The 27,479-nt window shown below is 44.5% G+C and overlaps 1 protein-coding gene across 2 annotated transcripts in view; it reads left to right on the top strand.

The window, feature by feature from the left end:
- NEGR1 (neuronal growth regulator 1) overlaps positions 1–27,479 on the top strand; it is a 212,507-nt gene that overhangs the window by 113,193 nt on the left and 71,835 nt on the right. For both annotated transcript variants that reach the window (XM_017805653.1, XM_017805654.1), the window contains exons 3-4: positions 10,598–10,723; positions 25,665–25,796. In XM_017805653.1, coding sequence (XP_017661142.1) covers positions 10,598–10,723; positions 25,665–25,796 — 258 coding nt within the window. The remainder of the gene's footprint in view (positions 1–10,597; positions 10,724–25,664; positions 25,797–27,479) is intronic.

Raw genomic sequence — 27,479 nt, 5'->3', positions numbered from 1 at the left:
CTTGTTCAAAATATTACTGAGGGAATGACTGTCAGTGATTCACTGTCCATAGAGAAGAACGTGTTGGATGGGTCTGTCGTGATTCCAGAAGGATTTCAGAGGGATTTCAATAGATGAATGAAGTGATAAACTAGAGAACACATCTGTATAATTTGCCAGTGACATCAAAATGCAAGTGCTTGTGACAACAGGCTTCGAACTCCGAATGATGGATTTCAGAAGTCCTCTAGAATCAATAAGATGAAATTCAATAAGGACAGAACAAGACAGGAGTCTCAGGGAGAAATCAAATACACAAATGAGTGAAAACTACCCAGACAGCAGCACTTCAGGAGAGGTAGAGTGGCCAGGGATTAAATCCAGGACACCAGAACAAATCCTGCAGGAAAAAGACAGCTGGCATCTGGAAATGCAATGCCTGGTTTGGAAATAGTTTGTACTTACTGCCCTCTCTTGTCCTGCCCAACAAGAAAGTGGAACATTTCATTCCTGTAGATAGGGAATTCTCACAAGTAAAACAACTGCTACAGTGTGGAAATCACATCAGGGGAGCAGGAGTCATGGGGAGAGTCCTTTCCCTGGGGGTTCTCGGGTGTGGAGGGAAGTGTGGATGAAGGGACAGGGAACATGATGAGGTCCAAGGAGGTGGTTGTGGATACAATTGAGCCACACAGTTATAAAATCCCAGACTGGTTTGAGTTGGAATGGGCCTTAAAGTCCATTCACTTCCACCCCATGCCATGGGCAGGGACACCTTCCATTAGACTGGGTTGCTCCAAGCCCTGTCCAACCTGGCCCTGGACACTTCCAGGGATGGGGGAGCCCCAGCTTCTCTGGACAACCTGTGCCAGGGCCTCACCACCCTCCCAGGGAACAATTCCTTCCCAATATCCCAATATCTAACCCTGCCCTCTGGCAGTGGGAAGCCATTCCCCCTTATCCTGTCCCTCCAGGGCCTTGTCCCAAGTTCATCTCCAGCTCTTCAGGTATTGGAAGGGATTCTAAGGTTTCTCTGGAGCCTTCTCTTCTCCAGGATGAACATTCCCAGCTCTCCCAGCCTAGCTCCATGGCAGGGGGGCTCCAGGCCTGGGATTGGTGTTCAGGTTGTAACAGGTGGGACCAGACATGTCCTGAGGAGTAAAGGATGAGGAATTGTTTTTCAGATCAAAGCAAGATACTTAAAATGCAAAATAAGCAGAGACATATGGTTGGGATACAGAGAAGGGAGAGTGATGCAGCCAGAGAACTGTCAAGGGAAATGATTTTAATAACTATATTGGGAATACGATATAAATCTGTCATTCATCCTCACTGGAGAGAGATTGAACCTGTAGAATTCTCCAAAAGGAAAAATACAGAGTTACAAGAAAGCACCGCGAATCATTACAGATCTTTTATTTAGTTCCTGTGACAGCAAGAGTAGCAACAGGAATATCAGTGTTTATCTGTCAAAACCCTTTAATATTCTCATTTTGCCTGGAAGAACCAGTGATGAGGTTTTACCTCTAATTTTCTTGTCTAGATTTTTTTCTTGGTACTTCTGAGTTGAGTAAATACTGCAGTGAAAAGCCCTTGGTCACCTAAGTTTGAATTTGTCTTGAAAAAGTGTCCACACATATATGTGTGTACAACCTTTTCCTGAGGGGCAGCTCTGATCTCTGCTCCCTGTGAGCAGGGACATGACCCGAGGGAACAGCTGGAGCTGTGTAATGGGAGGTTTAGGTTGGATCTTAGGAAAAGGTTCCTCACCCAGAGGGTGGATGGGCACTGATCAGGCTCCCCAGGGCAGTGGTCACAGCCCAAAGGCTCCCAGAGTTCAAGAAGTGTTTGAACAACGCTCTCAGGCATAGTGTGGGATCGTTAGGGTGTCCTGTGCAGGGCCAGGAGTTGGACTCATGGTCCTTGTGGGTCCCTCCCAGATCAAGATATTCCATGATTCTGTGATTTTATTATTCTGACTGTACCCAGCCCCTTCAGCAGCATCCACACCCTGGGTGGGCTCTTGGAAGGATATAGAAAGGGAAATAAAGTTTACTTTGAATTATTACATTATATTGCTTCTCTGGCTGGAGCAAACAGTGGTTTTCTCTCTGCTGGTTTTAAATCAAACCTTGTAGGATTGAACTTGTGGTCTGGAAAGAGGAAGAGTGGGGGTTGAAGGAATAATATCTGTGTGTCCTTGTATAATAACCAGCAGCTTATTGACACCTTCTGGAGGAACAGGGACAGTGTAGCCTAGGGCTGATGGCACAGGAAGAAAGAAGGAGTTTGGGATATTTCTGGCAGACTGGGGAAGGTGGGGGTGTTTGCTGGTGCATCACAGATGGAAGAGATTTGTCTGCAAGGTTATTTATACAATTTTGCTTGGATATTATTGTCCTCTTCCAGTCTGTGTCTGCTTAATCACCGAGATCTGCAGACATTTCCTGGGGACCACGAGGGTTTTGAGATGTTCTGACTGGTTTATGCAGATTTATTCAGCCTGTGTTTTAACTGACAAATGTTTATCCTGTTCCACCCAGGTGCTCCTTTCTTACCCTGTATAAACTATTTTCTTCTTGTCTTTTCTTAGCAATCGCTCTGCTGGCATAAAAATTAATGCAGGGGAGATTTTTTTTTAATTATATAAAATATTGTATTATTTTAACCTTTGGCTATTTTCATATTCTTAATAATTCATCTTTTTGGGAGTACCTATTTTCTGTAACAACATACCGTTAAAACCACATTATATTGCAGTTGGGGATATACTAAATGTTTAAATTCACTAAACTGGAAAGGATTTTTCAAGAATAACCTCTGTGTATTTTTTATATTTATAAATTTAATGAATTAGAATGACTTCATTAATCAAACAATATCCCCGCTGCTGCATGTAAGACTTTGGCATTGATTATCTGAGCTAATGCTTCCCAGAATCCCTCTTCAGATTATATTTAGCTCTTGCACAGAAGCAGTTCATAGCCATGACACAAGTCTCCAGTGTCAGACTGAGGGTTGGGGGTGTTGGGATCTGAGACAGAGAAGAATCCCTTGTAGAATCACAATGAAATTTGATATAATTCCGTAGAGTCACAGAATCATGGAATGGTTTGGGTTGAAAGGGACCTTAAAGTCCATCTTGTCCCACCCCCTTCTGTTGGCAGGGACACCTTCCAAGAGACCAGGTTGCTCCAAGCCCCGTCCAGCCTGGCCCTGGACACTTCCAGAGATGGGGCAGCCACAGCTTCTCTGGACAACCTGTGCCAGGGCCTAGGAAATAATTAAATAAATCAGATATTTAATGATCTGACAGATACACGGAAAAGAATCCCTGATTTTTCTGAGCCCTTCCCTATCAGTGTGTGTTAATTAGTTGAACAATATGACTAAAGCAGAGCTTGTCTGGTCTCAGGCCTCGTGCTCAGCCAGCAATCAGAGCCCAGCTGGGACAGCTTTGGGTTTAGCCAGCAGGTTATTGCTCTTCTTTAGTATTTTTGCCCATTATAACTTTTTGTCTCCATTTCCATGATTAAACCATTAGCAGCAGGTTGATTGCAGAGCTCTGCTCACTGAAAGTGGCTCATGGAATGTCTGAGAGCCCACAGATCTCATCCCCAATTGCCCAGGAATAATTTCCAAATAGAATCATTCTTTTTCTATCCATATCCTGATAATCTCTATTCTGGATGAGGAATTCTCTCTGAAGCTGGGAAGTGTCCCATTCCTACCTGCATGGGGGCACGCCTGGACCTGGATTTAGGGGACATGATGGCTTTAAGGAATTTATGGTTTATAGAAACATTTTCTTCTCATTTCCTCTTACTTCAGTTTTTCATACCAAAAAGACACTACATCCCATCATCCCATTACAGTACTATTATTATCAGGAATCAGGAAGGGGCTTTTCTGTAAATTATGTGTTTTCACAGAATCCCAGAATGGTTTGTGTTGGAAGGGACCTTAAAGCCCATCCAGTTCCACTCTCTGCCATGGGCAGGGACACCTTCTACTAGACCAGGTTGCTCCAAGCCCTGTCCACCCTGGCCTTGAAAAAGCACGTTTGTTTTTCATTTTAACCAAATTCAGTGGTGCTTTAAAATGTTGAAAAGAATAATTAGACAGTTAACACAAAAAGCACTGACTTATCCCAAGCATGCTGAATACAGCTGAAAATGGGGTTAAAAAGCACAAATGTAGTCGTGTTACTGGAAAATGTAGTCAGCCAAAATCAGCCTTGCATGGGCTGTGCCATTCCACCAGTCCTTGGGAGAAGAGGAATGAGGAGGGAGCTGCTGCTCCTGTAGCACTGGGGGATGGAGTTGGTACCTCTGCTCATCTCCCCCAGCCCAAACAAGGCTCATCCCTCAGGTCCAAGAGCAGGATGGGGTTTTGTGGTTGACCTAAAGCCCAAAGTTACGTTGGGAGGGAGGAGGATGGAGCCCAAAGCTTCACGTACCTACCAGCTCCTCCTCCTCAGGGCAGGAGGAGGCTCCGAGCGAAGGCTGCTGCTCAGTATTCCCTGGGATGCTCAAAATTCTTTAGGAGGACATTTGCCTTTCCCCAAGAAATTCCAAAGATCTGCATCTCTTACCCCCAGTTATTTTGTCAGGCAGCAACAGACTCTGCACGCGATCACTGCTCAGTTTCTGATGCCATAGATTCTCCTTGTTTTCTGTGCCTCCTACTGTTCACTTGGTAAATGCAGGGAGAAGGGGAAGGACGAGCCCTTGCTCTCTCTGCAGCACTTTCATCACTCTCCTGCATTTTTTCATTACTGTACTCAATTTATCACTGAGGAAACACAGGAATAGCAAAGCTGAATTCTTAGTCTCACGGTGGGTTTGTTCTCAGCAGCTCCCTGATGCTTTGGAAGACAGAAGAAATGTAGAAAATAAAATTGCCATGTCTGTTAATTGATTTGCAAAGATGGAGCTGCAAATCAGAACAGCCTCACTGAACTAAAAATCAAGCAGTATTGTTTTTTAAGGCTTTCCATCTTTTTCCCTTAAGTGGAAAGTCATTCTCAGGGATTCTGATTGTCTCAAGTATAAAGAAACTTTTTATTCAATTCCCATATTCAAGTCTCACTTTAGGTTGGTTTTGATGTCCTTCAGAATTTAGCATGGATTCAGGAATGACAGTGATTTAAGAAGATTTAGGAAGATTGATTAAGGAAGATTTAGGAATGATAATGATTTAAGAAGGTTATAATGATTTAGGATTGATTTAGGAATGGCAAATGACTTAGGAAGAATCTTTCAGAAGGGATTCCAGGTGCGTGGACCTTTATCCAGCCAGTGTCCACTTGCAGGAAACCTTCCTCTCCTGTGACTTTAGGACACTGGTGATACAAATTCAATAGTTCCAACAGGTAAAATACTTGCTTACACATTTTTAATTCAATTTTTAATTCCAATTCTGCATTATCACATTCCTGTGGCAATGTGGGTCTTTTTTCTAGAATTTAATATTCAAGTTGGTCTAAAATAAACTGATCCCTGATCACAGATAACAGGTGAAAATAAAGTTCTACTGAAAACATAAATTCTATTACTTTAATTTATACGGATTATGGTTATACTGCTACTCATATAAAAGAGGGAAGAGGAAGAGATTAATCAAAACCTTATGTGAGTGCTGCTTTTATGAGGTTTTTGTCAGGCTTTAGTGTTGACAGGAATTGGAAATAAATGAAGACTCAAGGCCCAACCATTTATCTTCCCAGCCCACCCATAATTTATTTTGCAGCCCCACTTTGCCAAAGCTGACAAAGTATGTTTAATAAGGAGGGGGTGGGACCTTTAGGCAATGCTCCTCAATCAAACTGTGCCAAGGAACTAATCAGGAAAATGCAAAATACAAAAGATTCTTGGTTTTCCCAGTCGGAGACTGATTGTCACGTAAATGAAGATTTGTGCCCCATTTGCACAGGCTGGTGATTCTGCTTTATTTTATTTGCTCCCCTGATTTAAAACCTGTATTAACTATACGCTAAAATTCATGTGTGATTTGAGGGTATTTTACAACTCAGTAAATATTCAGTGCATCTGATTACGAAACAAAAAAATACTATGAAGAGTATAAAAATGAAGCATTTTTTAAATAAAAAGTTGATAGATTATTTTACTGCTCTAAAAAGCACAGTTATCTTTTTTATGATCAGTAGTGTGATATGTTCAACTACACAAATGATTTTGTTAGGTGAGGGTGGTGAGGCCCTGACACATGTTGCCCAGAGAAACTGTGGCTGCCCCATCCCTGGGAGTGTCCAAGGCCAGGTTGGATGGGGCTTGGAACAACCTGGGATAGTGGAAGGTGTCCCTGCCCATGGCAGGGGGTGGGACTGGATGGGCATTAGTGTCCATTCCAACACAAACTATTCCATGATTATATGATGCTATTATATAAATAATTTTAAAACCTTAGCAGAATTAAGACTGTTTTCAAACAGTTCCTTATTCCTGGGAGCATTCAAAGCAGCTGATTTATGACAACTTATGAATTTGCTTTCTGTACTGTGACTTTGGTTCACCAACCTCTGCACTGATGGCAATTCCTGCAGAGTCCAGGCTTTAAGGGGGCTCTGCAATCCTGCCATTTTTAGTTTGGGGTCAGCAAGATTTGGCATGCCCTACATAAAGCACTGGCTGGATGGTATCTTCTCCCAAACCACATGGAAGCAAGACTAGGACTGGATCTGCAGCTGGGCTGGGGTCAGGAGCAGGTGGTGGAGCTGCCCACACCTCCCTGGCTCATTAGTGGGGGACTGGATTAGCAGCTCTCACTGCTGTGTGGGACAGCAGCCAGTGAAATCTCCTGGAAATAAGTGACATCTGTTTTGGGGGATGAACACACCTCGGGTGCTGTGTTTGGCAGTGTTCACACCTCGGTGGGGCTTGGAGATGGTTCTTGATGAGCTCTGCAGATGGTCCTGTGGCCCCTTGCAGACTCTGTAGCTGTCAATGCTTCACCCTCTTCTCATTCCCAAATGATTCAGGTATAGTAACTATTCGTAATAACCACATTTCAACCTGGTTTGGGTTGAGTTTTTTCTTTAAATCTTTCCTTTGATTAACTGTCCTGTTTTTCTCTTCCCCCCCTCCCATATTGATGGTTGGAGTTGATGATCTTAGAGGTCTTTTCCAACCTTAATGATTCCATAATTCTATGATTTGAGTGTTCTGGCTGTGTCTAGTTATTCAGCCACAAGTTGCTTCGTTGTCCTGACTAAAATGTGAAGAATAGGAGAAGGAAATAACTGGAATTTAGGGGTTTCTTACAAGAAATCTTCACGCAAGTGCAGCACTAAAATTCATGAAAATTTCAGGAAAACAGGCTTATTTATAACAGGAAGGTTTCCCAGAGACCGGGGGATGTGGTGATTGCAAACTGAGGAGTCATAGAGATTCTCAATTAGTGGCAAATGGAGTTCAAACCTGCTTTTAATAACCCTCATAAGCACATTCTAATTTTTCTATGTATTTGTCATAAAAACTAATTATTATGTCCAAGCCATAAAAAGAAGAATAAGATTCTATTTCCTGTGCCATGTCAGTGATTTTGAGATATTCCATAAGTTAATGAAATCAATCTGCATATTAGGAAAGCAAAATTATGCATTATTGTGTCTGCAGAGAGAAATCAATGCTTCATCTGATTTTTTCAGTCTTTACAGCAGAGGGCTCAGGCCATGAAGGTCCCTGATGTGTCATTACAGCAGGGTGGGTCAGAGATGCAGGTGATGATCTCGCCCTGGGAAAGGCAGCTTTCCTGTCTGCTGTCCATTGCCACGGGGTGAGAAGACTTTTAGGGCTATACCACTGGCCCTGACTACCTTGGCCACCTCAGAGGAACCAATTCTTGTACCAGCATGTCTGTCCCATGCTCCCATCACTGCCACATCCAGGAGCAAATGGGGACTGAGCAGGGACCTGCTCCATCTGTCTGTGGGATGAATTGCTGGAGATTGTTAGCCCAGGTCGAGACCTGATGAGTCACATCGCTGATAAACATCTCAAAAAAGCCCCGCCAACAACATATTTTGCATTTTCACAGCTATATTTAGATATATTTAAATGAGATTTGGTTTTGAAATTTGAAAAGGCAGATGCACAGAAAATATTACAGAACCTGTGTGTACGTGGAAAAAATTCATGTATTCAAAGATGATCTGGAGAAGCTCTTCAGAGGTCTGGAGATGGTCACAAGTTCTTAGTGCACAGCACCTAGGGGTGTGCAGTGTGTGGTGGGAGGAGGACTGTGGTGTCTCCACCACCTTTCACTGAGGACACACTCCCCACGTTGCCTTTATGTTCAGCTCCCTGTAGTTGTTACTGGGGGAGGTGCTGAGACCTTGGCACAGGTTAGAGGAGCTGTGGCTGCCCCATCCCTGGAAGTGTCCAAGGCCAGGTTGGAAGGGGCTTATGTGGCTCAGTGGGCATGGGGCTATTTGGTCGAAGATTGGACGTGATGATCCTGGAGGGCTTTTCCCACCTTAATGATTCTGTGGCTGATGGTTTCTACTGTGACATGTTTTCCTCTTGTGTTCTTGTTACCTCTCACCTTTTCCATATGACTCCTGTAAGAAGGGAGTCTCCATGTTCTCCTCAGCTACCCTGGAAATACTGTGACAAGGTGACAAAGTCTCTCTTAAACCTTCTTTTCTCATGGCTGAATGACCCCAGTTCTCTCAGCCTTCCCTCTCACAGTAGCTTCCCAGGCCTTTAGTTACACGCCTTGTCTGAAATGGAAAGGTTCTCATTTAAAAACATTAAAAAGAGAAGTCAGATTACTGCAAAGTACTTTTCATGTTGAACCCCTGCACAAAATTTACTTGGGAGTTTAATTCCTTTTTCATCCTTGTTTATTATCTCATTTCTTCTACCTCTCGTTAATCCATTTACTGAATAAATGTTTATTCGCTGCTATATTTAATTTTTTTCTGACCTTCTCAGCTGCCACGTGAGATGGGTGGAAGGCTGTAGTTGTTGAAATGTAGAGGAGCTCTGTGATGGGTTTAATCTGCACTCGAGGCTTGGCAGAGCAGATATGAAATGCTAAATCTGCTCATAGATCAGAGTCTTTAGAGGTATCAAAAGAAATATGTATGCAAAATAAACATTTCTTAATTCTTAATAAATATTAACATTCCATTGTGTTAATGCATATATATTTAAGTCATAATTACGAAATTCCACAGATTTGAGTGATCTGAATGTAATGATCCCTATCAGTCAGTAAATAGCAGAAAAATTAGCAGCATACTGATATACCAGAAATCCTGATTTGTCTCACACTGTGAGGTTCCAGAAATACTGTGGAAGCCAATTTCTATCATGGGAAAGAAAATCTTCCTGGGAAGTCATTGATAATAATAACATCAACAATTCTCTACGAGTACCAGATCATATTGTGTCATTTATGTAATTTACAGAATTACATTATACAGCAGGACTACATGTTTGTGCTTATTTATATGTTATTTTAATTGATGTACATCTCTTATTCATTTCTAATTCTATTTTGGAAATGAATGAATGAATGATGTGACCTGCTCAGTGTCATTGTAATGACACTACTAGGTTTTATTTCATTTCCTTGCTGTAAAACCAAGATTAAAGAGGAGCCCAGTCAATTAGGAAATGAACAAAGCACATACTTAAGAGAAAATCACTTAATCTGCACTCTGTAAGTCTGGAAAACTCTTCACCTTCAACCATGTCATGGGTCCAATCTTCCCTTAGAAAGACTGTAAAATTCCAGAGGATCAACCTCAAACCCAAACAAAAGCCTGCACATTTCTCCTGCATCAGACCTTCTTGGCTTCGGGAAAGTCTGGAGAGGGTTTTTTCTTTAGAGAGATTCACACCGAAAGCCAGAATTCTTGCTTTCATTGCTGGGACCCCGAGTTCCCTTTCTCCCTTTGTAACATTACAAGTAAAACATTCCCTTAAGGACAGGCCATTTAATGCTTTCCATCACTTTCCATCCACATGGAACTCTGTTCTCTGATGCCCAGGTGTATAAATAGTACAGAAAATGGGGTTAGTGAAGAATTCTGCTGATGAAATCAAAGAAAAAAAATCCAGCTTATTTTTTTCTTAGCCCTGGTGCTGCTGGGGGCCTCAAAGCAATATGAGGCAACAGAAATAAATGTATTTTAGTCTTCTGCAGGAGAAGATACAACTCTCCAAGTACACACAGGGAGGATGTAACAGGCATCTTGATTTTTAAAAGTACAAGAACAATTTCATTTTCTCTTCTTTACACACTGTCATGAGCAAGCACAGCCTTTCAACAAGAGCATCCATCTTTCCTGGGAAATCGAGAGCAACCCCTACTTTGCACAAAACAGAGGGAAGTGCTTCTTTCTCAGTTGCAGCATTTAGAATCCAAGGCTGAGCTCTGCAAACCTGATGAAAATAGTTATGCTCACACCTCACTGAGGGTTTGCACAGTTGCATTTCAACACCTGCCTGTAATTTTATCCCAAAGGTGATCCAGCTATCCCAGCTCTCCCAGCAAATCCAGGTATCCCAGCTAGCTCTCTGTGCTCTGCTGGGATTGTACTGAGTCAGCAGCTTTCCATGACCCCTTTCTCTTTGTTTCATTCCAGTGTCTCCCAAGATATTCCGCATCTCCAGTGACATCACTGTGAACGAAGGCAGCAACGTGACCCTGGTGTGTCTGGCCACAGGGAAGCCGGAGCCTTCCATCTCCTGGAGGCACATCTCCCCGTCTGGTGAGTGTGGAGCTGCCACCCCAACGGGGTTAGTGTTTTGGGGAGTCACAAGTGGGACGAGTGGCAGCATTTTTGCCTTAAAAAGTGCTTGTCTAATGGGACCTTTAGAAAAGAATCTTCTTCAGATTTTGGGTGAGATCGGGGAAAACTGGGATACTGCTGTAACACACAAGTGAAGACATAAGGGCCTCTTAAATATGAACAAGTATGTTTTAACAGGCTGCAGACATGGACCACACAATTCCAATTAAAATCCAAGCAAGGACATAATCAGGAACACACAGCACTCTCTAGAAATGGGAATGGAAGTTAAACATATGAACACATCATGTAATAGATTTAATTTACTGTCATTTATTTTACTGTAACTACAGATGCGGGGTGGGATTTTTGGGGTGTCCTGTGCAGAGCCTGAAGCTGGACTCAGTGATCCTCACGGGTCCCTTCCAATTGAGGATATTCTAGGGTTCTATACCATTGAATGATTATTCCTTGATGCAGCACAGCTTATTGGAATGGTTTTAATGAATGAAGTAAATGATATTTAGGAAAAATTGCAAACAAAATGGCAACTAAAGGTATCACTTCTATCTGATATTTCCATTTATACTTTTGATTCCTCATAACATATTTAAAGAAAAGTTCTGGCTAATGTTATAGGCATCTCTCCACTGTTGGCTTGGTGTAGAGCCACCAAAGCTGCTCCCTGGGAGCAAAGCAGGGTCTGTGGGGAGATCCCCACTCCCTATCTCTGGAAATTAGGATGGATTTGGTGTTCCTGGGAGGAGCTGCTCCCTGCTCACAGCTGGCTGGACTGGCATTGCACTGGTTCTTTTACAGGGACTCTACAGTCATGATTGATTTTGCAATGAAAGGCTTTCTTTGCTCCCACAACTTTTATAAAATCCGTGTAATTGCAGGGAAGGAGGCTTTCATGGACTGTCACAGCCTCTCATAATCCTGAGGAACAGTTTGCTTTACAAAGCAAGATCTGGAAAAAAAAGGTCACTTTTGACCTTTAAGACAATGACAATGAATTTGGCTTGGAGTGTCCATCAAGGGACTCGAGGAAAAATTCAGTTGTAGCAGAAAATGGATTTTAACTAAATGTCAAATAAAATTTTATTAGAAGCCATGGTGATACTTTAGAGTAATAGCTTAAAGCATTGAGTGGCTGCAGAAAGGAGCTCTTATAATGTTCCTGGAGAGGGATAAAGCAGAAAAGGAGAATTAGTGCACTCAGGCTGCAGGAGAGGCTGAGGAATAGGCAGTCTCCTCCTCTTGAATTCAGGCAAAATGAAAATCTGGTACCTGGGGACATGAGTGAGTGGTGGCCTTGGCAGTGCTGGGGTGATGGTTGGACTCGATGAACTTACAAGGTTTTTCAACCTTAATGACTCCATGAAAATTAATGCAGGTAATCAGAAGGGCTTCCAGTGAGCCCCTGGCTCTGTATCTTGACAAAAGGGCTGCGAATGACGAAAGGTGTGCTCGTCCATTACCACAGTGAGAACTGAAAATGGAATTTGAGGCAAACACTCTTGGAAGATCTTGTGGAACAGGGAGAGACAATGGGGGTGCTCAGGGTGCTCCTGCCAAGTGCCCAGCACAGCAAACTGTGGGTACACAGGAGGTATTCCCACAGGAGCTGTTCCCACCACTTAAAGTCTAAGGGCAGGCAGGTATAGCCTCTCTTTGTTTTCCCTTTAGGTGTCAAATTCTTGCTTCACTCTGCCTTCTCACTGCTTCTTGGAAGTGGATATGAATAGAATCCCAGAATCTCAGATTGGTTTGGGTTGAAAGAGACCTTAAAGCTCATCCAGTCCCACCCCCTGCCACGGGCAGGGACACCTTCCACTTATCCCACGTTGCTCCAAGCCCTGTCCAACCTGGCCTTGGACACTTCCAGGGATGGGGCAGCCACAGCTTCTCTGGGCAACCTGTGCCAGGGCATCACCACCCTCACAGCCAAGAAATTATTCCCAATCTCTAATCTAAATCTCTCCTCTTCTAGTTTATAGTGCCCATGGGAGACAAAAAAGAGGCAAAGGTACCACAGACTAGGCAGGGACATCTCTGAGAGGAGGGAGAGTTCCCAGGCTGACGCAGCACGTCAGGACAGCCCAGGCAGAGATGCCCTGATGAGCCTCAGTGCTGAGGTCTGGCAAATTCATTGCAGATGCCATGTCACAGACCTGCATCCCCACAAACCCTCCTTTTCCAAGTGGTGGGCAACAAGGGGGAGCACTGGGACCTGGCACTCAGTGCTCTGCTCTGGGTGACAAGGTGGGGATTGGTCACACCTTGGACTTGATGGCCTTGGAGCTCTTTTCCAGCCTCAGTGATTCTGAGATTCTGTGCCTTGAGATGTGCCTTGGGTGTCCCCTGTTTGATTAATGGACACAGCTCGATCTGGAATGGGAGAACACAGGATCCAAATAACTTCTTGCACAAAAATCTTGTAAGATGTGATGGAAACAAAGGTACAATTTCCAGCACATGTTCTGCTAGTGCAACAAATAAAGAAGACTTCTTCCATTCCAGTAACACTTCTGTGCTCAGGTGCATGTTCCGGGTGCAGACAGTTACAAATGGCTCTCATAGCCCAGGGAACATCAGCCTGGCAAACACAAAGCCTGGATTTATTAGAAAAGAAAATGCAAGAGAGTTGCAAACATCAGGTCTCTGTAATGGTTTATATTCTGTCTGCAGCACCTCACCTCTCTCTAAACATCAGCTTCATCTGCACTTTCTAATTTCTCCCAGTTTTCCCCTGTAATTCCCAGTGGCACTAATGAGGCTCACAGGGAAGCGTCACATCTCCAATCCAGCACTAAATTATATTAACCAAGCATATTTAGAATATTCTCAAATTGTTTGTCAAAGCTGCTGCTAAAAGATAAGGAATTGAAATCTCTGAATACAAATGACTCAATGTAGACTAATTCCAGGATATGATCATGATTTACATCAACGCAGCCTTGACTTGCACGAGGTTGGATTCAATTTTTTGGAACACGAGATAAATTGAACCTTTCATAGGAATAAAAATAAAATACATTTTGAGGTGATTTTTAAGCTCAGTCTGTAAATCATTGGCCTGGAATCTTTATTGTGCATGTTTAACTTGCAGTCATTATGTAAATGCTTTCATTATATAAATATTCATTACACAGCCCCATTATGTAAATGCAGCAAATCTCCACACTCAGCGGAACGCTCAGGCTGCAGTTTGTAATCTGGAAATCTGTATTGTTGAAATGTCACCCGAATAAATTGCAGGTATTACTTATTTTGTTCTGACATTTCAGAGCAAAGTGCATCATCGATAGTTTAAGAATGAAACCAGAATGCTAAAGAATTCAGTTCTGACACAATTCCAGCTTTAGCACTTGTATGTCCAACCTGTGTGCGTGGGTTACACTGAAGGTTTGGCTAAGCTCTGTCGGCAGCAAAACTAGCAAAAGACATTCAGAAATCTTTTGATAAAATGTTTCTGCTTTCCAAAGTTCAGGTGCTGTTATGTCAAAATTCTTTTCCACTTTCGTTTTGACAAAAGTTTCCAAAGGGGAGGTTCTCCAGCTGCAGAGGGATTGGGATGCTCAGAGGGTGCAGTGACAGGACAAGGGGGAACAGCTTTAGGCTGAAGGAGGGGAGATTTAGATGGGATATTGGGAAGGAATTCTCAGCTGTGAGGGTGGTGAGGCCCTGGCACAGGTTGCCCAGAGAAGCTGTGGCTGCCCCATCCCTGGAAGTGTCCAAGGCCAGGTTGGATGGGTCTTGGAGCAACCAAGATAGTGGAAGGTGGGATAGTGGAAGGTGTCCCTGCCCGTGGCAGGGGGAGGAACAAGGTGGGCTGTAGGGTTCCTTCCAACCCAAATCAGTCCAGGATTCTATGATCCCTGGTTACTTCCAGTTCCATATTTTCTAGTTCTTCCCTGCTCTCTTGCTCCTTTTCTCACGGTTATATCTCCATTGTTCCCAGTCCAGCTTTCAGTTAATTTCCCAAACAGGATGATGATCTGGATGCAGGGATGCATTTGGAAGAATAGATTTTCAGAAACTGTGAATTTAGCTGGATAAACACAGATCTTCCCACATTGAGTGGAAGGCAGATCCTGGCACCAGAACACCTATTGTTCATTCTGTCCGGGTTCCAGGGAATGATGACACAGAAACATTTCCAGTATAACCCAACAAACCACCAAAAGCCCTGTAAGAACTGTTTAGCATGTGCAAAATAACAGATTTTTCACCAACACTGAGGAAACCAGTGGTAGTGCTCACTAAGCAGAAATTAGGCTGAGTTTAGACTTGAACATGTCCATATGATGGCTCCTCTCCCTCCTCTCCCTCTCCCTTTCCCTCTTCCATTTGCCACATGTGCAGGATGTGATAGGACTGAAGGCACTCTAATGCCCCTCCTGCTGCTCCTGGACAGCCCTAAAGCTGTGGAGATATATTGCATTAATGTATCATCACAGCCTGACCATGTATTAGTGCAATTCATCTTCAGAGCTCTGCAATTATCGGGCTGCGCTGGTGAGGAAGGAGCTTCGGAGCCGATTCCATTGCGGACAAAAGGCGCTGCCAGTCCCTGGGCTACAGGACCCTTCCTCAATCCCACTGCTGCACAGCACTGAGGTCCTTCTCTGAGGGAGAAGCAAAGAGGGTTTTTAAAAACTCTCCCTAAATGCTGAGAAACAACCAAAGCTTGACCTGAGCCAGCCAATGTCAAAGATTCTGTTCCACTTGCCCTTCTGCTGCAGAGCCACTGCCTCTCAGATGTGTCCACACGTGACAGAAATGAGAAGTGTTTTGTTCAAGTGCAAGTACTTCACACTTGGATTTTCAGGCTGAAAATACTTAACTGACATGGATTATTATCAGATTCCAAGGGCTTTGTGTGTGTACGAATGGTGAAATCTTTTAAAATCCTCCATCCCTCACTTAAAAATAGGTTTAAAAGTGAAAGTTTTAGAAACATGAGTTTCTATCTTGTTTCTTTTTTTCTTACTAAGTTCTAAACATGGAGCAGATATTGCTGGTGAGGTCATTTCACACGAGTTTCCCCTCATGCCAGTGTAATTGTGCATTGTGTAATTTGTGATCAGTGAGAAGCTGGTCTCCTCCAGCCTCCCCTTGGCTGCTGCATGTGCACAGTGAAGCTGCTCTCAGCACCGACCACATCATATGAAGGATTTCGCTGTCGAACTGCATTTCCCAACTTTGGAATTCCAAATTCAATTAGCAGTGTGTCAAACAGCAGTGTGTCAAATCCTGCTGGCTGGAATGACCTCTTTTCTCAAGCTTTGTCACAGATAGCTCAAAAACAGTGATTATTTTCTCCTGGTTCACCGAATCCTGGAATGATTTGGTTGGAGGGAACCTTAAAGCTCATCTCATCCCACCCCCTGCCATGGGCAGGGACACCTTCCACTAGAACAGGTTCCTCCAAGCCCCGTCCAACCTGGCCTTGGACACTTCCAGGGATGGGACAGCCACAGCTTCTCTGGGCAACCTGTGCCAGGACCCCACTTTCAGTGGGAAGAATTTCTTCCTTATATCCAGTCTAAACCTATTCTTTGCCAGTTTGAAGCCATTCCTTGTCCTGTCACTCCAGGCTTTTGTGATTAGAATGGTTCAAGTTGAAAAGGACCTTAAAGATTATCTTGTTTCAACTCTCCTCTATCAAAGAATTCTTTTTCAACCACCTTTTTTACTGTTCATGGGTTTGGGTTTGCAGCACCTGGAGCTGCTGTTCCCAGTCACTTTGTCAGCTGCTGGGGAACAGCCCTAAAGGCAGTGAGGGGCTTTCTCTTCCCTTCTCAATGAAGGGAACTTTCCCTTCTCAATGAAGGGAACTTTCTCTTCATTGAGGTGACGTCTTGCAGGAGATGGTCTTTTGGGGCTGGAGACAAAGGGCTCACAGGCTGGGGGATGAAGTGGGATCCTGTCCCAGTGAAGACAATGCCACGCAGTCACCTTCCTAAAGGGAGGAGATTTATTGCTGCATTAGGTCCAAAGCAAAGCTGGTTCCTTTTAGGCGCCTGAGCAGCAGAATGTGAAATGATTCAGTGATTTGACCTGATGAGCGCTGACAGAGCTACGCCTCCCTCGTGCCATCATTACTCATCTTGCAGGGAACAGCTCCATCCCAGTGCTGGCGCAGTGCTCCCAGGTCAGGTGAAGCATTACCGGCCTGAGCACAAACATCTGTTCCCGCAACTGAGCTGAAAGTGTTTGGAGAAGAGCCAGGGAACCTTTAGTGACAGACCAAGGCAGGGAGGATCAGCAGAGACAGGCTAAGACTGTCCCAGACCAGGGAGGGTTTACCTGTGCCACGGGAGAGGGGCCAGGCAGGAGAGGCCTGTCCAGAGCCGTCAGCTCTGCTGCCACTCACGCACCCCTGGGATCTGCCAGCATTCTCCAGGACGACTTTGGGAGGGAAGAAGGACAGGGATGTGGTCTCCAGAGAAACCTCTACGTGGCCTCTTGGCTGCGTGTTGTACTTATTGGCACCAGCTGGTTTCAGAGAACCTGGATCTCCCAGCCTGAGTTGGGAGAGGCTGTAAAGCCCATCTCATTCCACCCACAGCTTCTCTGCCACAACCTGTGGCAGGGCCTTACCACTCTCAAAGGGAAGAATTCCTTCCCAATATCCCATCTAACCCTGCCCTCTGGCAGTGGGAAGCCATTCCCACTTGTCCTGTCCCGGGTTCCAGCAGGAACCTCAATGCCAGCATTGAGGCATGCCTGACAAAGATCAGATTAATTTAGAGCTCAGATTCCTTGGGGCTTTACCAAGCCTTTGTGTCCTGCTACTGAATGACTTAATAGGGAACATCCATCCTTCTCCTGCCTTGTTGTAAACTTCTCTTTCTGTGCCCTCTGAGGAAGCAGCTTGAGGTTTACTGCTCTGTGGTGGGTGGTTTACACAAAACCATAGCTTTGGATTTTTACCTTGAACAGGGATTCCTGCTTCTCCCAACTATCAGTGGTGTACAGGACCCCCATGAGTCAGGGAATCTCCCATCCTGGAGGCTTGGCACAGTGCCCTGTTAAAACCAAAGGCACAGCACCAGGGCTTGGGCTGCGGCAGCACCTCCCACCGCTCCCTCCTGCCCAAGTGCTTCCTTGGTTGCATCCTGGGCATGGATGAGCATGTTCCTGGAAAACACCTAAAACATGCATCCCCTGGGACTCATGCTCAGGGGGCACTCAGGGTGTTCTGTCAGGCCTTACGTGAGGAACATGATGTGCATGGGGCAGCTGAACATGCCAGTGATGGGCACGTGGGAATTGCGTGAATAAGGAGCGGGGTCAGGCCATCCTACAACCCCTCAGGGACTTAAAGATTTGTGATTAATATTTTATAGGCATTTAATGGCCTGGCTCGTGATCCTGGAGGGCCATTTCTCTGTTGATAAAGGCTTGGCATGTCAGTAAATCAATGGTTCCCTCATATCAAACACAGGGCTGGCAGCTTCCCAAGAGCTCCAGGGGAACAGTGTGGAGCTCTGCACAGAGTAATGAGGGATTAATTAACAGTTTAAAGACAGCACAGCAAACACAGCACCCAGGATAAACTGCTGGGTGGGTTTCTTCCCTTTGCCTTTGTACAAGCAATAAAGTGACTTCCAAAATCACAGGTCTCCCTTAGAAAAGACCGTGCCTTCTGGTTTTAGGTTATGGGAATTTTGGCCTTTTCTTTTTAACGAGACTTGTAAGTACCGTTCTTGGGAGATTTAGCATTAGGATCCAATTAAGTGACATTTAGTACCACAAGCCATTACTCTGGGGTGAGGTGGCATTGCACTGTGGTCAGGGCATTTCTGAGGAAGACTTCTCAGAAAAATGTCATTTTAATCAGGACTGTTCCAGAAGTTTGGCCATCCCTGCAGGAACAATTAAAGGTATTCCCAGGAATCCTCAGATCTTCTTAAAATCTTTAAAAGAATATTCTTGTTAAAGTACAGTTGTCAGAAGAATATTCAGTTTAAGATGGTCAAATAATTGGGGGCTTGTGAAGGAACTGAGAAACAAGAGCACAATTACAATTTGGTCAAATACAAACTAAAACTGTCCAAAATCATTGCACAGAAAAAAGTATGATTATTTTTTTTGACAATTTTATAACAAATGGAAAGTATTTTTTACTTTTCAATAAAAGTAGATGAACTCATTAATAACTCATAAAATGCAATGAGAATGAGAATTTTAATACAGGCTGAGCTTATTCCCACAGATATTAGTTCATTTTTATGTGAGAAATATTGCACTTTTGAGTGAGCAGTGTATGACTCTCAGGAGATATTTCAATGAAACAAAGTCTTTAATGTTCAGAACCAAACCAACTTTTCACTCTCTTTTTACTTCCTTTGTACAACATCCCTCATGTTTTTTTGGGAGATCCTGGTCTTTTGAACCAAGCATGACAAATCTGGGGCTTGCACAAAGTTTTTTAGAGAAACATAACAGATAATCTCTAAAATGGATCAAGATGCTCTTATTTTCACTCTGGGGACATCTGTTCCTCCTTCATATTCAGATGGAATTTCCTGGGCATCAGTTTCTGCCCATTGCCTCTTGTGCTATTACTTGGTACCACTAGTGTTTACTGTGGTCATCCCGACCATACCTGCAGTTCCTCCTGCTTTAATTCCCAGAATCGTTTCTTCTGGGCATTTTTATTAATAAATCATATTTTAAACATACTGATAGTGCTTTTTTAAATGCATATTTTACAAAAAACATGGCATAGCTTTTGAGTGATACGAAACAATATGGAAAAAAAATTTGTTAGTGATTCATTTATCTTTAGTTATGCTTCCAGTTTCAACAAACTGCCAACAGGAGAGTTGTATCAAATGGGAGCCGTCAACAAATGTATTTGAGCCAAACAGATAATCAGTACATAAATAGTCGGTCATCATTTTCAGAACATCATTTTGATATAGGAAGAGGAGGAAGGAATGTTATAAAACTGTCAGACCACCTGAGACCATAGTCCTTTACCCCAGGGCGAACATCCATGTGGCCCCGTCGAGACTCCTCCTGCCCCATCCCACCTGCTCCCCATCCTTCCTGCTCCCTATTCCTCCTGTTCCCTATCCCTCCTACTCCCCATACCTGGAGCGCCCTCAGCCTCCATCTGACTGACAGACCAAGGCTCTTCCAAAAGCCACTGTAGGCACTGGCCTTTATTGGGAATAATTAGCCCCTTCCCAAGAGCCAAATGCCCACATTAAGTCCTATGAATTATAAATAGCTCAAGTGAGATTTAATCACGTAGCTTTCTTATTAAAAAGATCATTGCCCAGTTCTTCCTTACACAGTTTTAATTTAGTCTTTTTTAATTTTCTATGGTCATCACGGAGTTTTGAACAGATCCACAAAGATCAGAGTGAGGTTTGATATACAGGAACATCAATATCCATATATGACATGCAGGTCAAACCTATCTCAAGAGAGGTTACTTTTTTCTTTCAAAGTAACATCTAGTTTACTGGATCTTAAATTCACAGAATCCCAGACTGCTTTGTGTTGGAAGGGACCTCAAAGTCCATCCAGTTCCACCCCCTGCCATGGGCAGGGACACCTTCCACTAGACCAGCTTGCTCCAAGCCCTGTCCAACCTGGCCTTAAACACTTCCAGGGATGGGGAGTCCACAGCCTCTCTGAACAACATCGGGTATTAAAATGGAGCTGGTTCTCTTTTACGTTAATTCTCAGCTGCTAAGGAGGAAAGGTCAGTCCATATTCTGGAGTATGAGCCAACCATGTGTTCCTTGGCATGAAGTCAGCAAAGAAAGGAATTAAACTTGCTCCAAGCCATACTAAGTCCATGATCTCAGACTCTAGGGCAGCCTGGCAATGGCTCTGTACAGGGACAGAATCTGGTGTAACTGTAGAGAATGGGGAAAACTGAAATGACTCCTTTTATAGGACCAACTCCACCTTCTCCACACCATGCTCTGGATAACTGGCTGAGATTTACATTGCTCACACTGGGAGAACACACAGCTCTCCAAACGCCAGCCTCTGAACCCCCTCCAGCCCCTGGAACTTTCAGCTTTGTTATTCTCTGTTCCCATCTCTTGTCTTTTATCTCCTTACAAAATTGTTCCACCTGTTTTACAGTTCATAAACTGGGACTATATTGTAGTTATATAATATCCTAGCGAATAAAGAAAAAATAAAAATAAATCCCCCTTGGTTCAGCTGAAGTCCTCAGCCATTTTTGGAGCTTCTCTGGACTTGCACCAGATTTTTGATTGGACTGACTCATGTTTAACACCAGGGAGGCAAGTGCTGCCCTTGCAGAACTCCTCCATCCAAGGCTGTGAGAATGGGTCCATATGGCCATGCGTGTGTGTGTGCTGCACCTGTGCCAGAAACCACAGGTGTGGTGAGAAAACACGGATATAATCGTATGTTCTCCTGAGGAATAAAAGTGTAAGGATTTATCAGACGTCAGATCACACGTCAGTGGCAGAAAATAGACATTCAAGCTTAGTTTCACAGGCATTTCCCTTCCTGGAGAACCTAGTCTCCTTACCTGTGCTGTCCAGACGTGATTACTTAGGTATCTGTATGTGTATCAATAATCTAGTTAAGAGATCTTCTGAAAATCCCATCAGGAATGGCCTTGGATGTGAGGCACCCGCACGTTTATGTTTTTTTTTACTTCAACCAATGTTTTTTTCTCATCTTTCATCAAAGTTCTTGGCTGACACGACTTCAGGCTGAGGGACTGCTGCTAATGAACCTTCAGATTTCCTTTTCTCAGGTACAAAGCCTGAGGAGTATTTTGGCTTGATGGCCAGAAAAGGCAGCCAGAAGTATTTTCAATCTCTTGATAAGTCTATAAAATGCTTGTGGGCTGCAGAAGAGCAGAACAAGGGTTGGTTACTCAGGACTGTAAGAGATCACAGGAAAAAACAGTGAGAAAACTGAGATATCTCCTGAAACTCATCTTCTTTCCCCAATGTCTTCATCCACAGTTTATTCTCCTGCTGCTTATGGATCCCCTTGCCTCAGCTGGATGTTCATGTGATGCAGCATAAATACACATACATATACTTATGCACAGATCCCTCCCACAGCTCAGTGCACGTGCTCTCACATGATCCATGTGCTCCCACACAGCCCTGGGAGATCTCTGGAACTAAGAACAGGCTGAGGAAGGGGCATCACAGGGCAGGCGAATGGGGGAAATGAAACAGGGTATCAGTGTATTCCTTAAGAGTGTTCATCTCTCGTATTTACTAAGAGTTTACTTATGTGAGCTGGATGTAACATTTCAGAGGACATGAGGGTTTAAAATGCCTTAATTTGAAGATTTTGGAATGTGTGTGTGAGTTGCATAAAATCACGGATCTACCCAGCACTATCAAAATACAAGAGCATTTGCAGCATAAATGAGACTCAGAGCTCAGCATAAATCTGTATAAATACAAGGGTCATGGAAAGGACTCGTGCATTTTTGGGAATCGTTCTAACAGGAATGGTGGTTTATTAAGTGGTGAATGGCTTGTGAGGAATCTAAACCAATGAACTGCCGGGCAGATGGAGGGAGGGGATTCTGCCCCTCTGCCCTGCTCTGGTGGGACCCCACTTGCAGAGCTGCCTCCAGCTCTGGGGTCCCAGCACAGGAGGGACATGGAGCTGTTGGAGCGAGTCCAGAGGAGGTATCAAGATGATCAGAGGGATGGAGCAGCTCTGCTGTGAGGGAAGGCTGAGAGAATTGGGATTGTTCAGCCTGGAGAACAGAAGGTATCTGGGTGACCTAATTGCGGTCTTCCAGGACATGAAGGAGCTACAAGAAAGATGGAGAGAGACTACTTACAAGGGCCTGGAGTGGCAGAACAAGGGAGAATGGCCTTAAACTGCCAGAGGGCAGGGTTAGATGGGATACTGGGGAGGAATCCTCCCTGTGAGAGTGGGGAGGCCATGGCACAGGTTGCCCAGAGAAACTGTGGCTGTCCCATCCCTGAAAGAGTCCAAGGCCAGGTTGGATGGAGCTCGGAGAAACCTGGTCTAGTGGAAGGTGTCCCTGCCCACGGCAGGAGAGATTGGAACTGGATGATCTTTAAGGTCCCTCCCAAATCAGGCCATTCTGTGGTGTATTGACATTTAACCAGAAGTTTAGAGCAGAGAATATTTGGTTTTACCTCAACTCCAAAACACAATTAAGTTTTAATAAAATTCCGAGTAGTTGGAGATGTATTTTGTTTCTTTTTCTCCGAGGGATACATCATAAATTTGTCTCAGGGTTCAGTGTACTGGGCTACCCAGGCAGGTGGTGGAGTCCCCATCCCTGGAGGTGTCCAAGGAACAACTGGACATGGCACTCAGTGCTCTGGGCTGGGTGACACTGTCGTTGTCGGGACGGACACCACACTGGGATTTCACGCAGAAAAGCCTTTATTTCATACAAACATGGACAATTTATAGTCTCCCCTAGCCAGCGTGTTTCACCACCATTGGTGCCCTTACTACATACACATCTTAAGATTGGCTGCTCTATAGCTTCTGCAACTCAGGGTCGCTCAGCAAACAGTCCAGGCTCTCTGGCTATCACAGCTGCCCTGCAGCACTGTTCTCCCTGTCCACCTTCTCATCTTTGTTGTTTACATTCCTTCACAACTTCACAGCTGCAACCACTCAAATTCAGGGCCCAAGTTGTCCATAGCTCAATTGCCTCCCACGTGACACGTTGAGAACTGGGCACAGGTTGGACTCAATGATCTGGGAGGGCTTTTCCGACCTCAGTGATTCTGGGATGCTGTACAATGTTTTGGTGCCTACCATATATCCAGGGAAGCAGTGGCGTTGGAGAGCATTACAATTGCATCATTTTTAGTTATTTTTAACCTGACACAAGAGAGAATTTTGCATTTTATATAATTTTTGCAGCATTTGAACCAAAGTGGAATTGCTGGAAAGTCTTTCCTCTCTGTGGGCCAATGCCCCTGTGCAGGAGGGACTTTGCATCCTTCTCTGCTGCTCAAAGCGAGAGGAAATACAGTTTTCCTGGGAATTGCTTCACCCTGGCCAAAGCAGAGCAGGATGGGACCATGCTGGGAACAGCAACACCTGCTTTGTTTGGGGAAGGGGTTCTTTATCATTTGTTCCATGAACATGGAAGAGAAAAAAAATCATGCAATTAAAAATCCTTATGCAATTCTTCATGTCCCATAAACTATTTCACTGCATGTTATGAATATTCACTTCAATCCACACTAATTTTCCTATTTCAGTCTTATCTTTCTACTTCCCACCACTAGTGCTCACTTGGGCTCCTCCCCGTGACAGACACATCGTCATGTTCGTGTTAATGAGCTGCCGTGCTGAACGATGTGATAATTGATGTTCTGAACCTTGCACACTTTAAAACATTAATTCATGAGCAGATAAGCAAATTAATTCACCACCATGATGGACATGACATAACCAAGCTCCTGCTTGGTCCTCACTGCCCACTCTGGGTTTTTTTCAGTGCTCCACAAGCCACACAGTTATTAACAGTCAATTAAAGGCTTGTCTGGGTGGGAAAACACTTCCAGCAAGTCTTTTAAACCTTTAGACCTATAATTTCCAGCATCTGTGGTCATGGCTGTTGTGATATACTGTGTTAAAATAATAATTATATTTAACACTTTTTTGTTTATTATGTGGTGGGTGCTTTGTGAGGAATCTAAACCAATTACTTGGCCATCACATGGGGAGCTCTGCTTAAAAGACATGGAGAGATGAACTTGGAAGCAAGGAGCAGTTTTCATCTGAGGGATATCAGAGCACTCCCTGCAAGGTGGAAACCACAGCAGGGAAGCACTAGCAGTTACTGGGATTTCAGGAGCTCCAGAAATGCCTATATCTGCTGTGTCAAGTGGAGTTAAAGGAGCTCTTGAATGGTATCATTGTCACTGGTCTCTGAAACAATCTGTGTGTGCATTACAGGGCACTGAGGTTTTATGGACACAAACATTCCTTTTGATTTCGTGTTGTTTCCCGGCAGACAGACTTTGGCCTGTGCTCAGAATTGCTCACTCACACTGTCCTTATTTCTGTGTAACAAGGCAAACACTGAGGATCGCCTTTCCTGGGTTTGGCTCCTTTGGGAAAGGAGAACTCTTCAGCAATTTTTGACTAATATGATGAAATTTTTATTAGGGCACAACATGTAAGCACTGAATGGGTGGTGAGCAAGCCTAGGAGAACTTTTTCTTTGGGGGTAGGAAGGGTGATGACCCATTTTGCACCCATTGACCCCCATCACAGGTGATCAACTGGTTCCCTCCAGGACACGCCTGGCTCTGGCAGCCGTGGGGATTCACCATCCAGCTTTATGCTCTACTGGTTGATGTAGCAAGGACGAATGGTCCCTGACCAGCGAGGGCAGCTGTGATGGGCAGTGGATGCTGCAACAGATCAGCTGCTCCAGGAATTGCACATGGTCTCTTCAGGGGCTGGGCTCTGCCCAAGGGCAAACCATCAGCCCTAATGGATGCTGAAGCTTTTAAGGCAGGAATACCAGACTGCTTTGAGTTGGGAGGGATTTAAAGCATACCTAATTCCATAACCTCCCATGGGCAGGGACGCCTTCCACTAGACCAGGTTGCTTCAAGCGCTGTCCAGCCTGGTCTTGGACACTTCCTGGGGTGGGGCAGCCGCAGCTTCTGTATTCTGTGAAGCCCATCAGGTGCAAATTACTCATGTATCTGAATGTGTCTGAGCATCACTGTGGGGCAGGGGCAGGAGAGAACCTTTGCTCAGCTCCAGGAGCTTGAGGAGGTTTTCAGCTCACCTCAGAGTGGGGTTTCTGGGTGAAAGCTGCAGCAGCTCCCGGCTCGCCTTGGATGTGTGTTAAATCCTCCAAATGCTGGTCAGGTATTGAAGCTTCCAGTAATTTCTTTCTGTTATTGTTTCATTTCAGCAAAGCCCTTTGAGAGTGGGCAGTACTTGGACATCTATGGAATTACAAGAGACCAGGCGGGGGAATACGAATGCAGCGCAGAAAATGATGTCTCAGTCCCAGATGTGAAAAAAGTAAAAGTCACAGTAAACTGTAAGTCACGTTGTTTCTTATTCCCTAAATCTGGTGGAGAAGCGGCGGCGAAGGAAAGTCTGGTGCAGTGGTGAAACTGTAGTGTTGGGGTTTGTGTCACAGTGGCAAAGGGAGCTGTGCTGTGTCATGGCTGGGTTGATGTCACCAAGGAGGTTGAGGTGCAAACCCTCTGTTGTGAGATTTTCTGAGTAGGTGCTGGTGGCTGCTGAGGTTGTTGGGCTGAGATTTTCCTGATTTAACTTGCCATGGTTTGCAATACTGTAAGGAGATAAGAAACTCTGTTTGGGTGATTGGATGAGGATCAGTCTCTAAGGAAATTTGAAATATTCCCAGGTTGTTCATGTGGTTGCCTTCTGAAGGAAGAAGAACTTTACTGGCGTGTGGCTCTGCTGTGGGGATCCTGAGGGCGGTGGGGGACACCAGGAGCTTCCAAGGCCACCTGGTACCTGTCCCTGCAGCCTGTCAGGTTGGACCACCTCAGACTTCCATGCCAAGGTGTTCTCAGCTTGGAGCTGAATTTGATTTAGCACTTGGTATGACGTGAAACATTCTTTTTCCCTCCAGCATGTAAAGAAAATAGAGGAAAGAAAATGTGCCTAATTTCTCTTGTTTATTCTAACAGTTAATATTGTTTGCTTAAGTTCAATTATCAAGCTTGTCATTTGTAACAGTTTCTGGGTTTAGAATTGCTGTGGCAGCTTTATTGGTCGCAAATATCAGCATCGTGTCTCCTGCACAGACACTGTCCTTGTTGATATGGGCAGCAAAGCCCCTGGTCCCCTGGTCACTGCTGGGGCCAGTTGTGTCATCAGGGCATTCAGGGGGCGTTCATTCATGACCAGACTGTCCTCATTTATGTGACACCAAGGCTCTTGTAGTTCGTGCTGTCCAGAAACATGGTGGATCAAGGCACTTACAGAACAGCTTGATGGTGTACTGGGTCACACAGGCTGCCGGGTGACACTGCCCCGAGTTCGTGCTGCCTGGTGACACTGCCTGCAGGTCCTGAGGCTCAGGTGTGATGGGATGTGATCATCAGTCACAAGGACAGACTTGAACTGCAGAGCAGCTTGAGGAGCCTCACTCAGAGTCCATCGCTGTTGCTGCTTCTTTGCCCTCATTGATCTGTTTCCACCTATCTCAGCTTTGCTGCATTTCCAAAAACAGGCAGTGCTCTAAAAATCAGGGGCTCTGTGGGAGGGAAAACCACAGTGGATAGTGTCTGATGGAACACGTGACCTTTACTTTCTGTGCAGTGAGTTGCTACTGGAAGACTCTCAGTAAGAGAACCTGTGCAGACATTTGCTCAGGCCTGCCCTCAGTGTTATAGGTGACACCTTCAACAAACTGCTCTCCAAAATGGTTTGTGGCCATAACTCGCAGTAGGGAGCAAAAAGATGGTGAGCTCAGCCTGGTTTTAGCAAAACAAATATTGCGTCTGTGTTATTTCATATCATGGGGATTTCAATTAGGGTGAGACCAGCTGTGTCATGTTCAGAGAACGGGAGAAGCTGCTAAAGCTGCTCAGTGGTTGCTTTCGTATTTGGTTTTTTTAAAGTAAGAAAAAGAGCACAATGGATGTGATAAACTCACTGAACTTTTCTTACATTCCAAGTCAAGATCTAGACATACATGAGTCCTAGTTTGGATGAAAGCACTAGCTTAGCTGGCCAGAGCCAAAAC

Source organism: Lepidothrix coronata, unplaced genomic scaffold, assembly GCF_001604755.1.
Source record: "Lepidothrix coronata isolate B3197 unplaced genomic scaffold, Lepidothrix_coronata-1.0 Scaffold12, whole genome shotgun sequence".
NCBI classification, from domain to species: Eukaryota; Metazoa; Chordata; class Aves; order Passeriformes; family Pipridae; genus Lepidothrix; species Lepidothrix coronata.
This window is presented reverse-complemented; position numbering and strand designations above follow the sequence as displayed.